The 12,830-nt window shown below is 35.8% G+C and overlaps 1 protein-coding gene across 3 annotated transcripts in view; it reads right to left on the minus strand.

Moving 5' to 3' along the window:
* CCDC82 (coiled-coil domain containing 82) overlaps positions 1-12,830 on the minus strand; it is a 32,877-nt gene that overhangs the window by 12,775 nt on the left and 7,272 nt on the right. For all 3 annotated transcript variants that reach the window (XM_021679066.2, XM_044919150.1, XM_044919151.1), the window contains 2 exons: positions 2,758-2,850; positions 736-860 (listed from right to left, as the gene is read on the minus strand). In XM_021679066.2, coding sequence (XP_021534741.1) covers positions 736-860; positions 2,758-2,850 — 218 coding nt within the window. The remainder of the gene's footprint in view (positions 1-735; positions 861-2,757; positions 2,851-12,830) is intronic.

Below are 12,830 nucleotides of genomic sequence, written 5' to 3' on the forward strand. Positions count from 1 at the left end.
AAACATATAAGACAGCCTCTACTATTAGAGATTCATAAAATAGAAATCTATGAGATAACATGGAGTAAGTCTTATAAAGTAAAAAGATGCTTCCCTGAAATTGGTAGAATTACAAAATCTTAATTACCAATAATTACAAAACCTTAAGGTCGAGAAGGATGTCAAAGACAACCTAGGCCAGTGTTTCCCAGATTATGTTATGGAAATCAATTATTCTAGGAGGTGATAAAATGTAGCTCATGAAAAGGAGCCTCATAGGAAAACACAAATTTGAAAAGTATTGCATTCTACATCACCCTCTTGAAGATTTACAGTATAAATTCATACATTAATGTTCCTTGAAAGGTCCTCCAATTAAGTTTAAAACCCACCATTTCTCAAATTTCTTTAGCAATGGAACTCTTTTCTGAAACAATGATTAATATTCTGTGAGATAATCTCCTCATTTTAATAGATGGGCTAAGCTCTGGGGATGCTCTAAAGTTATTCATCATTTAGAACTACTTAACTACTGGATACATATAATAAGTGTTACAATAATTAAAACAACAGCAGTCTTTAGAAAAGGTGAGAAACAACAAGCTGATTATTAACAAAGAAAAATGCCAATAATTTAGAAGATTATTCAGTTAGTATTCAGTCAATATTCAGTTTGATAACTGGATACTGAAATCCTGATAGGTCTCCCACTCCCATCCCCCCAACCAGAGACTCAAAACAAATTAAACTGTATACCTTATATTGCTCCTTCCAACGACTTCTAGAAGCTAAACTCTCTAGACGAGGCTGAACAAAGCGGTTATCCAAATAATGGAGAGATGTCAACATATCTTGTGCATATGATTTTTGTCTGGTGCCATCTGTTCAGGGGAACAACAGCAGCAAATAATCACTTAGCCCTGAGGAAATTATCTATCTATCTATCTATCTATCTATCTATCTATCTATCTATCTATCTATCTGTCTGTCTGTCTAAGCCCCTACACCAATGAATTATCCAGCCTCAAATACCAATAGTGCCAAGGTTGAGAAACATTATTAGGCAATATTTAAATAGTTGAATACTTAAGGATTTCTTCCCATAGTTTTAGAAAGATACTTGGTTAATTGGTTAGAAGCATTTGAAATTTTTAAAAAAATAGTTAAGTAAAGAAAAAAAGATTCTATCAGAACATTAGGGAAAGGAACAAACCACAGAGGCCTTCTAATTGTTCCCTGAATACATCAAACTTATTCTTTTCTGTTCTTTTAATCCCAGTAAAATTAACATATAGTGTTATATTAGTTTCAGGTGTACAATATAGCAATTCAACAGTTCTATGCATTGCTCAGTGCACATCACAGTAAGTGTACTTTTAATCCCCTTCACCTTTTCACTCATCCCCCCCACCAACTTCCTCTCTGGTAACTGCCCATTTATTCTCTATAGTTAAGAGTCTATTTGTTTTGTTTGTTTTTTTTCTTTGTTCATTTGTTTTGTTTCTTAAATTCCACATGTAAGTGAGATCATACAGTATTTGTCTTTCTCTGACTTAGCATTATACCCTCTCGATCCATCCATGTGTTGAAAATGGTAAGATTTCATGCTTTTTTTATGGCTGGGTAATATTCCGTTGGATATATATACCACTTCTTCTTTATCCATTCATCTATCACATCAAACTTACTTTTACCTAAGGGTCTTTTGCACTTACTGTGTTCTCAGATAGATCAATGCATTATTTTCCCCCTGACTTCGTTCATTTAAAAGTCACCTCTTGAGAGACCTTCTTTGACGAATCTAACAGATACTTTCTTTTCCTTTATCACTCTTGGGTCTCTTTAACCTATGTTATTTTTTTTTTTTCCAAGAACTAATCACTAGTTGAAATTGTATTATGTTATATATTTGTTTCATGGTCTGTCTCTCCCATTAGACTTTAAGCAACATGAGGGCAGGAATCTTGTATGTCATAGTCATTGCCATATCCCCAGCCCTCAGATAAATGCTGGCCCCTTAGGCACTCAATAAATATTTGCTCAATAAACTGTGAATGAAATCTCACTTAGGCAATTAGGTAGATATTCAATACAACATATTTATAATCTTTATTAACTTCCAGATGTGCTAGATGCAAGGGATAAGTGTATATCCAAAGTATGGTTCTTCTTGTACTCTTAGAAGAGAGGAAGGCAAAAATACATTTTCAATACAGTATGAAAAGTATATACACATCAGTACCACCAGGGAACTGAGAGCACAAATGAGGGAGTAAAAATACTGAGTGGGTCATAGTAGCTTTGACAGTGAAAACAATTTTATACTCACCTGGAAAATCTAGGGTAGAAAGGGATTATATTTTAAGAGGAAACAGTATGAGCAAAGGCACAAAAGCATAAAACAGCACATAACTTTTGGTGAAATTCAATGAGCTTAGAGAGGCTGGGACAACACATGGGTATTGAACTACTCTGCTGTTTTGAGTCTGTCCTACATCCTCACATTCACTGTCAACTCTCTAAGGTCAGGGGAACATGACATATTTCTTTTGCACTTTCCACATATCACAAATAATAAACAGTAACAAGTTCTTGATGTGAATGGGCTTCTGGTGTAGTTGATCCTAGAGGGAACAATTGGAGGGCCTTAAGAATGGGTCTCTTGGTTTTGCTTAAGTATATATTGTATTACATAGTATTATATTATTATATTAGTAGGGTGTTTAAAAATTGGAAAAAGAAAAAAAACTCTTAATTGTTCCATTTGTATTAACTTACCATACAATGTTCCCAGAAAAGATTCATCTAAAGCATTGATCAGAAGAGCCTTCACAACTCTTTCAAAGTGAGTATAGTGGTCACTAAAAGAATCTGAAATTAATTTTAAATACATATTAGAATATACTAGATAAATAAAAATTCCCTGAATAAAATAGGTTCCTTTCTCTAAGAAATGAATACTATAAGTAGGAGAATTCGCTTAATTATCCTAATTTTATAGCTGCCTCAGTGACTTGTCACTGAGCAAATCTCCATTTTCCAGATTTACTGACTTCTAATCCAAATTTCAAGTTGTTCTTTCAAATAATCTTCAATTTCCAAACTTATTAAGGGAAAACTATTCAGAAACTATTAAGAGATACATTGTGAAAAAAAAAAAAACCCAGATCATCCCCTGTGGACCCAAGTTTAATTATCAACTTAACAATTAGAGAGAGCAAGAGAGAAAACTTTTATAGGTAGATTATTCAACATGTACCTGAAATTCCTGTCTTTCTTTCTCTTCGAAACATGGTACATATGAAATTGCCCAAGAAATTACTACCCTAGCCAAAACCCCAATGGCTATAAAAACTCCATTTCCCTTTCTGCTGCTCCAGATTTAGGATTTTCCATATCAGTTTAGAAAAGTTCTGTCTTCTCTTTCTCATACTGAATATATAAGCCTACCTTCCCACTAACCCATTGTAGTCCATGGAATCATCTGTTGTGATGGGCCATGCAATGGTAAGAGAGAAGGTCCCTACTATTTCCCATTGCTCTTGGGTCAAGGTTTACTATGGCTGTAGAAATATTCTCTATTAAACACAACCTCTTCCTTGATCCAAATGGTCATCACAGAACATTTGCCCTGGCCTGGGAACCTATATTAGGGGCAGCCTGAGCATTTCAGGAAAAGTGGATGATGCTTGGTGAGAAATTTAAGCAAATAAGACCTATGTTAGCATTTATGAGTGAATTTTGACCTTGCTTTCATTGAAATAAAATAAAGATGAGATTTAACATGGAGAAATGTTTTTACTTATATTTTAGCTACTAAAAGGGCTGTATAACTCTTTAGATTTCAGGAAAAATATTTAGTACGCAATCTTTTTTAAGCAAACATTTATTATAGTACTAAAGTGGCCAAAATAAAGCAGTAATAAAATTAAATGACAATAGCAGATAATTTGCACCGGGGCCCTTAGACTTTAAATTACAAAAGAACTGATCACAGCCATTTATGAGTATTTTTTTAAAAATCAGTAGAATGTAATTGGAAAATTAAGTAATACTTCAATAGCATTCAATTTTGATTAGATTTAATCAACCTCTGGATATAATATAGTATTGGACCATCATTTAATTTGTGAGTGTTAAACTGCATTTAAACTCTATCTAGCACTTTCCAAGCTATATTAAGGGAAAAATGTTCTGGGAATATTAACAGGCATGTTGAGGGGGAAAAAACCATGAAATTCATTCCCTGTGCTCCTAAGTTTAACTACCAAATAAATTGAAATAGAATTTTTTATCCCTCTGATTTTATCAGTCTTTGAATGTGCTGATGCTCAACCTTACTCACCTGCTGTAGAGTTTGGGAACTATTGTTCTATTTTAAAGACTTTGACGGTGTTTCTTTAGAATTGGGAGTAAAAGGAAAGGGCAGAGGATCAGAATCATCTGGAGAATTTTTGCCTAACCACAGAATCTCTCTCCTACCAATATCAGAATCTCCTTCAAAAGAGTCAGGAAGGCCTCAGTTTCGCTGTGCTTGAATGGATAGATGGGTGGTGGAGGAATTAAGCTCCTGGCATCTCAGATTGAAAAAAATATTGTAGGGGCGCCTGGATGGCTCAGTTGGTTAAGCGACTGCCTTCGGCTCAGGTCATGATCCTGGAGTCCCGGGATCGAGTCCCACATCAGGCTCCCTGCTCAGCAGGGAGTTTGCTTCTCCCTCTGACCCTCCTCCCTCTCATGCTCTCTGTCTCTCATTCTCTCTCTCTCGCAAATAAATAAAATCTTTTAAAAAAAATTAAAAAGAAAAAGAAAAAAAAAGAAAAAAATATTGTATTGAGCAAGTATATGCCAGGCATTATTTTATGTACTTACATGCATTGCTTTATTTCTCAATACAAGCCTGTGAGGTACTATCAATACCCTCAATTTATTTTTAGTTAAGGAAATAAATACAAAGAGGATGAAAAATCTCCCCAAGATCACACAGCTAGTAAGTGTTGAAACCGGTGCTGGAACCCAAACAGTGTGACTCTAGATTTCATGCTACTATCCCCTATGTAGATGTTGTTCTGCATGCTAGATAGGTTTGATAATATAGTTCAGAGCATGGAATTTTAGACTTGGATGGGAAATTGGAGAAAATAATACAAATCTCTCATTTCATTTTATTTTGTATTTTGTATTTTATTTTTTTAGAGAGCGGTGGTGGGAGGGAAAGCGAGAATCTTAAGCAGGCTCCACACCCAGCAGGGAGCCTGATGTGGGGCTTGATCTCACACCCCTGAGATCATGACCTGAAACAAAATCAAGAGTCAGATGCTTAACCGACCAAGCCACTCAGGCGCCCCTCAAATCTTTCATTTTAAAATTTTTAAAAATGACCCAATGATGAAAGAACTTACCCAAGGTCACACAACTAGATAGAGGAAGAATCAGGATTAGAGCTCAGACCTCCTCCACAGCTTTTTTTCCAGTGCTCGAATCCCTATAGTGGATAAGCTTCTGTGGAACATCCTAGGAATATCATTTAAAATTTTCTTCTATGATTATAAAAATTGCAAAAGAATACAGGAGAAAATCAACAGTTTTTGTGTTTATGCATAACTTGATTTTTTCAAGGTAGTCAATTTCCCCATACCCTATCATAGGGTAGTTTAGTCATTCTGTTGATTTTCCATGCATCTTTTATCATATATTAATTTCACATATATGCTAAGATTTTGTTTCAGCACCCTGTACCTTTCTTAATGATCTGGCCATCATCTTCATGCCAGTACTACACTGCTTTACTTACTGAAATGTTATATAACTTTTTATATCTGGTGGGGCAAGTCCTTCTGATTTACTGTTTGTTGTCTAATTTTATTTATTCTCATATATTTTTCCCAAGTGAACTTTAGCATTGTTTTTGCAAAGTTGAATCAAAAAGTTAATTTCACGGGCTCCGGGGTGACTCAGTTGGTTAAGTGTTAGATTCTTGATTTCGCCTCAGGTCATGATCTCAGGGCTGTGAGATTGAGCCACGCATCCGGCTCTGAGCTGCACATGGAGCCTGCTTAAGATTCTCTCTCTCTCTCTCTCCCTTTGCCCCTCCATCCCAAAAAAGTTAATTTCAGAAGAAATAATTTCTTGTACTATTTACTGCTTTCCAGAAACATGCTGTGTCTCTTTTATTCATGTTTTCTTTGCTATTTCACAGTAAAGTTTATTCTTGTACCTATAAAGTCATGCTTTTCTTCCTAAGATTAGACCTAGGAACTTTATTTTGTTTGCTACTATAAATGGAATTGTCTTTCATTATATCTTCTAAATAATTATTGATAGCATACAAGAAAACTATTGAATTTTACATATTCATTGTAAATCTGGTCATCTTTCTGAGATCTTTTGCAAATCCCCAATAGTCAGATCTCTTATATATTTGCAGAAAATGAACTTCCTAGCACATCGCAGAGCTGGATAGAGGGAGATACTGTTCAGGAATTCCTGTGCAGTGACTCTGCTTTCTCCCCCAACCCTGAGAAGGATGTGGTCTTGCTAGTGCTAAGTTTATTTCAAGAACCGAGTGAATGTTCATACATATTCTCTTAGATAGAAGCACACAGAGTGTTGGTGTACTTTCTTTTGAAATGGAAGTATGAGCCTAGTGTAAGAAAGCAGAGACAGAGCAAGAAATTGGGTTCTTTTTCTACTCTTAACAGGTACCCCCCGCAATAGGAAAAAAAGGAACATAAGAAAACTATGGAAATATATGCTGCATTTACTCCTGCTCTCAAGCTATTCATATGCTTTCTCTTTGTATCCCTGGTTAAATGAGTCAGAAACTTATAGCTTGTGTGTGTGTGTGTGTGTGTATATATATATATATATATATATATATATATGTTCAAATAATGTCTTTTCCTTTTCAATAGTTATATTTCTTGTTTTACTTTTTTATTATATTGTTCAAAACATCTAGAACAAAGTAGAAAATTTTTGTCTTCTTTTTTAAAAAGATTTTATTTTATTTATTTTATAGAGAGAAAAAGAGTGAGGGAGAGTGTGTCCATGAGTCAGGGAAGGGGCAGGAGGAGAGCATCTTCAAGCCGACTCCTTGTTGAGCATGGAGCCCAACACAGGGCTCCACACGGGGCTTGATCCCACGACCCATGATAACATGACCTGAGCCGAAATCAAGAGTCGGCTGCCTAACTGACTGAGCCAGTCAGCCAGGCACCCCTGTATTAAACCATTTTATAATTCTTTTTTTTTTTTTTAAGATTTTATTTATTTATTCGACAGAGAGAGTGAGAGAGTACAAGCAGGGAGGAGTAGTAGAGGGAGAGAGAGAAGCAGGCCTCCCGCTGAGCAGGGAGCCCTATGCGGGGCTCGATCCCAGGACCCTGAGATCATGACCTGAGGCGAAGGCAGACGCTTGACCATCTGAGCCACCCACGTGCCCAACCATTTTATAATTCTAAAAAGGATGGCTAGATAACTCTTTCTTCATTCTTGTAATTAGAAAAATATTTCCTTCATATGTCTATTTGCAAATCTATTTTCATCAACTTATTAGGATGTGAGCCTCCTTAATTTGCATAAATGCATGTGTTCAGCAACTCAACAGTATTTTCTTCTATCACACCTCTGAATTCACATGTCCATGTTTTTCCATCCAAAAACATGCTGTCTCTTAGCACATTCAAATCTTCTTTTACATTTCCCACTAAAGCTATAGAATTTTCTTCCTTTAGATTTCCATTTGTTCTGTATTTCCCTGCAGAAATTTGTGAGTAGGATAATTTCTACTCCTTTATGTGTTATCTTCTCCTTTAGAACTGTTTTCATTTTCTCTATGCAAAAGAACTTAAGTTTAACCTATGTATCACTGATGATTTTCTGTACTGTTAATTCTGTTGTTTACATCTTTCAGTACAGATTTTATTTCTGACTTTATATTTTTAATTTTCTAGCAACTAATCCTTATCTCAGGTAGCTCTATTTCCCCTCAAGTTGTTCTTTCCTTACAACTTCCTATTTCCTTTTCACAGATTGTAAAGCAGATGCTTTGTACAATTTTCTTCTGTTTCCTTTAATGAAACACTTTTCACAGGCATTTTCTTCCTCTGAGTCTTCAGGGCAACGTTACCTTTCCCTTGTGCTACAATATGATTTCACTGGCACTTTTTACTTATCCTACAAAAAAGGGAAAATTCTAGAATTTAATATTTAATGTAAATGGTTGCAAGACTGTTCTTAGGCACACTCTGTGTTATGTTGATAGAATTATTCTCTTTAATTGCTAGGTGGAGACTAAGTTAATATTTGCGTTTAATCTAATTTCCAGTATTCTAGCAAGTATTTATCTAGTGAGGCACTAGTAGACTGAGATGTACTCTTCTGTCTATACTTCCTTCTCTGTCACTTTGAACATATCATAGAGTACTGGAAAAACAATTTTCAGTATCCACAAATCTGAAGGTTATTCCTATCTATCTGTGTATATTATTATTAGCATGTGAACATTATAGGTCTGGAATACAGTGGACCACAGCTAGTCTATCCCTCTACTTTTTATCATATCTTTTCTGGGAGCTGCAGTCTCAAAATAAATTTAGAGAAATACAGGGGGATTTATGAGAAGGAAAAAAGACCATGATTGTCTTAAACTGCATCAAAGGTGTAGTAGAAAAGGAAACTATTCTGAGGTGTTACAGACACATCGCTCAGAGCCAAGTGGCAGATAATGAGGAAGTGACAAAATGTCTTCATATAGGTAGAACTGTTCTCATCCAAAAGGTAAAATTGCATTGGCCACTCATTGTGATTCTCACCTGAGTAGTGAATTTGGAATTAGGAAATGTTCCTCACAAATTGTGATCATATGTTGGCTATGAGTAGTTGTCAGTGTTCTTAGAGAGGTTGGGAAGAGAATGAATCTGCAAATATTACCCTAATTATAGCCTAACCAAGGCCACAACATGTTTATTATTATAATCACATAGGTTATTACTTTAATGAGAAAATATATTTTTAAAGTGTAAGAATTAACCTAGAGTGACTTTTATTTTTTTTTAAAGATTTTTATTTATTTATTTGACAGAGAGAGAGATAGCGAGAGCAGGAACACAAGCAGGGGGAGTCGGAGAGGGAGGAGCAGGCTTCCTGCCGAGCAGGGAGCCCGATGTGGGACTCGATCCCAGGACCCTGGGATCATGACCTAAGCCGAAGGCAGACGCTTAACGACTGAGCCACCCAGGCGCCCAACCTATAGCGACTTTTAGATCATAATCCCTTGAAAATTGGAAACTGCCTACATTTAATTTTATTTATTATATTCATAAATGGCATAAACATTTATAAGTATTAAAAACAAGTCATACATTATCACTCTAAAATGTGTGGGGTTGTTTTCCTCTGATGTTTTTAAGAAATCTTATCACATCTAACATTTCTCTGTCTTGAAGTATAGACCCAAGAGCCTTTAGTCAATACACTTATCTTAATCATCCATCCATCCAACTAACAATGAGTTCCTATAATGTATCATCAACTTTAAACGGTGTGAGAAATGCAAAGAGAAGTGAAGTGGATTAACCATTGAGGTTATTTTTTGGAAGCGGGGATGCCCATTTATTTGGCTCTCTTTATTGAGTTTTACTTTTTTTACATACCATAAATTTCACTCTTTTTGGTGTACAGTTCTATGACAAATGCATAAAGTTGTGTAACCACCATGGCAACCAAGAAAACAGTATTTCTACACCACCCCAGAACTCCTTTATGTTACTGCTCAATTATTTAGTTTTACACATATTGAGTCTGAGGTGTCTGAAAGATACCCTGATGAAAATGTTCAGTAAGATGAAAAACTGTGATTTAGGCTTTGGAGAAATCTGTGCTGGAAATAAAAGTTTGGCAATTTTTGCCCATAGACTGGGCTAAAGTTATGGGAAGAGAATGCCTGAAGCACAAGCCAGGGAGTTTGAGGATGACCTTTAGAAACATCAATATTTACATGGCAAATGGAAAAAGAGGAAAGCAGTATTATAAAGGGGAAGACAAGATAGGATGGTAACACAGAAGCTAAAAAGAGAACTTTCTAAAAGGGAGAATGATCAATTGTTAGTGGCAAAACACATTAACAAATATCACCTTAACATAAGAACTGACAAGCATTTTGGCAACTAGAAAGTAATCACTAACTTTAATGAGAGCAATTTCACTGGATTGATGGGTGCAAGAGCTCAACAATGCTTGGTAGAGTTAATGGGAAACTGGAACAAAGGATACAATTTTGAATAGTGGTTAATGAAACATACCAACTAAAGGGAGGAAAGGCATGAATATGGTTACAAGTTGAGAAAAGACAACTTGTAAGGATAAAGCCGAAAGAAGTTGCAATTAGGAACAGACAAGGTAAAATGTATTGCATAAAAAGAGATTCATCTCTCTCTGAGGTGGAGATGCTCAATAGTAGAAGCAAGCACAGAGCTCCTTGGTATCTATCCAAATGAGCTGAAAAGTTGTATCCATAGAAGATCTGCACACAAATATTTATAGAAGCTTTATTCATAATTGCCAAAACTTGGAAGCAACCAACATGTCCTTCAGCAGGTGAATGAATAAACAAATTGTGGCACATCCTGACAATGAAATATTATTCAGTGATAAAAAGAAATAATCTATCATGCCACATTAGACATGGAGGAAACGTAAATGCATATTATTAAGTGAAAAAATTCAGTCTGAAAGGGGTACATGCTGTGTAATTCCAACTATAAAACATTCCAGCAAAGGCAAACTGTGGAGATGTTAAAAAGATCAGCGGTTGCCAGGAGTTCAGTGGAGGGTGGAAGAAATGAATAGGTAGAACACAGGAGATTTTGAGGACAGTGAAACTATTCTGTATGATATTGTAATGATGGATACCTGTTGTATCATTATATATTTGTCAAAACTCACAGAATGTACAACACAAAGAGTGAGCCCTGAGATAAGATATGAACTATAGTTAACAATACTGTATCAATATTGGCTCATCAATTTTACCATATGTACCAAATTATTGCAAAATGTTAATTATAGGGAAACTGTGTGTGAGAGGGGTTATGTAGGAACTCTCTGTAGTTTCTACTCTTCAATAAATCTAAAATTATCCCTTAAAAAACAAGAGTAAGCATAGAGATGTAGAATAGAGAAGGAATGATGAACTTTAATTTTCATTAATTAGCAGGAGTAGGCATGAGTAGGTATCACTGAGAAAATGTTTTATCACATTCTAGATATTATATCCAGAATGATGGGATATGTCCTAATTGAGTTTCGGTAAAACTTCCGTGTCCAGGTGGCAGGCGAACAAGTGACTACTGATGTAAGGAAAGTAGTCACTGACTTTTGAAATATAGATGCTTATCACTGGCATCTCTATAACTGATAAATTTCTTGAAATTTAATCCATACCTCAATCTACTATTTTATTATAAATCACGAGATTCATATTGAACCATGTTATACATAATTTTAGTAAATATGACCATTTAAAAAAACCTGGAAAAAATCCATTCTTGGGCGCCTGGGTGGCTCAGTCGTTAAGCGTCTGCCTTCGGCTCAGGTCATGATCCCAGGGTCCTGGGATCGAGCCCCGCATCGGGCTCCCTGCTCGGCAGGAGGCCTGCTTCTCCCTCTCCCACTCCCCCTGCTTGTGTTCCCTCTCTCGCTGTGTCTCTCTCTGTCAAACAAATAAAATCTTTAAAAAAAAAAAAAATGTATTCACTCAACAGCCTGTTTCTGCCAGAGTTGTAAAACATCATAAAAACAGTCTTTGGATTTATGCACAATTATAGGGATTAGAAAAATAATACATATTTTAAGATACCCTAAATTGTCAGGGTCTCAAAGTGTGGTCTGTAGACACCTATAAGTCTACAGACTTATAGGGGATCGATGAAATCAAAATAATAACACTAAGATAATCATGCTGTTTTTACCATGTTGACATTTTCAATGATGGCACAAAAAGTCACTATGGGTAAGGCAGCTGGCTCCCTAACATGAATTACAGCAGTAGCACCAAACCACTAGTAATCACTGTAGTCATCATTGCTATACATTCAGTAAAAAGCTACTTTCACTAAAGAATGTCTTTGATGAAGTAGTAAAAACTATTAATTTTATTAAATCTTGAACATACATCTTTTTAGTATTCAATGGGATGAAATGGGAAGTATGCATAAAGGACCTATGCTGTATCATGGTCTGATCAATCATACTTTGAGGAAAAACTGAGTTGGGAGCTGAAAAAGATTCATTTATCATGAAACACCATGTTTACTTGAAAGAACAACTGACAGGGCACCAGCCTGGTTCAGTCAGTAGAGCATGCAACTCTTTTTTTAAAATTTATTTATTTTAGAGAGAGAGAAAGAGAGAGCAGGAGCAGGAGGGAGAGAGAATCTGAAGCAGACTCTGTGCTGAGGGCGGAGCCCAATGTAGGGCTCGATCTCAGGACCCTGAGATCACTACCTGAACAGAGATACCAAGACTCGGATGCTTAATGGAATGTGCAACCCAGGCACCACAAGCATGTGACTCATGATCTCAGGGTTGTGAGTTCAAACCCCATGCTGGGTGCAAAGTTTACTTACTTACTTACTTACTTACTTACAAGAAAGGAAGGAAGGAAGGAAGGAAGGAAGGAAGGAAGAAAAAGAAAACGAAAGAAAGAAAAAGAATGAACGAACAACTGACAAACAATGGATATTCAGGCATTTGTCAATTTTCTCAAAAAAGAACAAAAGGAACCTGTGATTTCAAGAATTCACAGTATTTGTTGCCAGAGATTAAAAAAAAACATTTTAAAGTAGAAA

This window comes from Neomonachus schauinslandi, chromosome 11 (genome assembly GCF_002201575.2).
Source record: "Neomonachus schauinslandi chromosome 11, ASM220157v2, whole genome shotgun sequence".
In the NCBI taxonomy this organism is placed as follows: domain Eukaryota; kingdom Metazoa; phylum Chordata; class Mammalia; order Carnivora; family Phocidae; genus Neomonachus; species Neomonachus schauinslandi.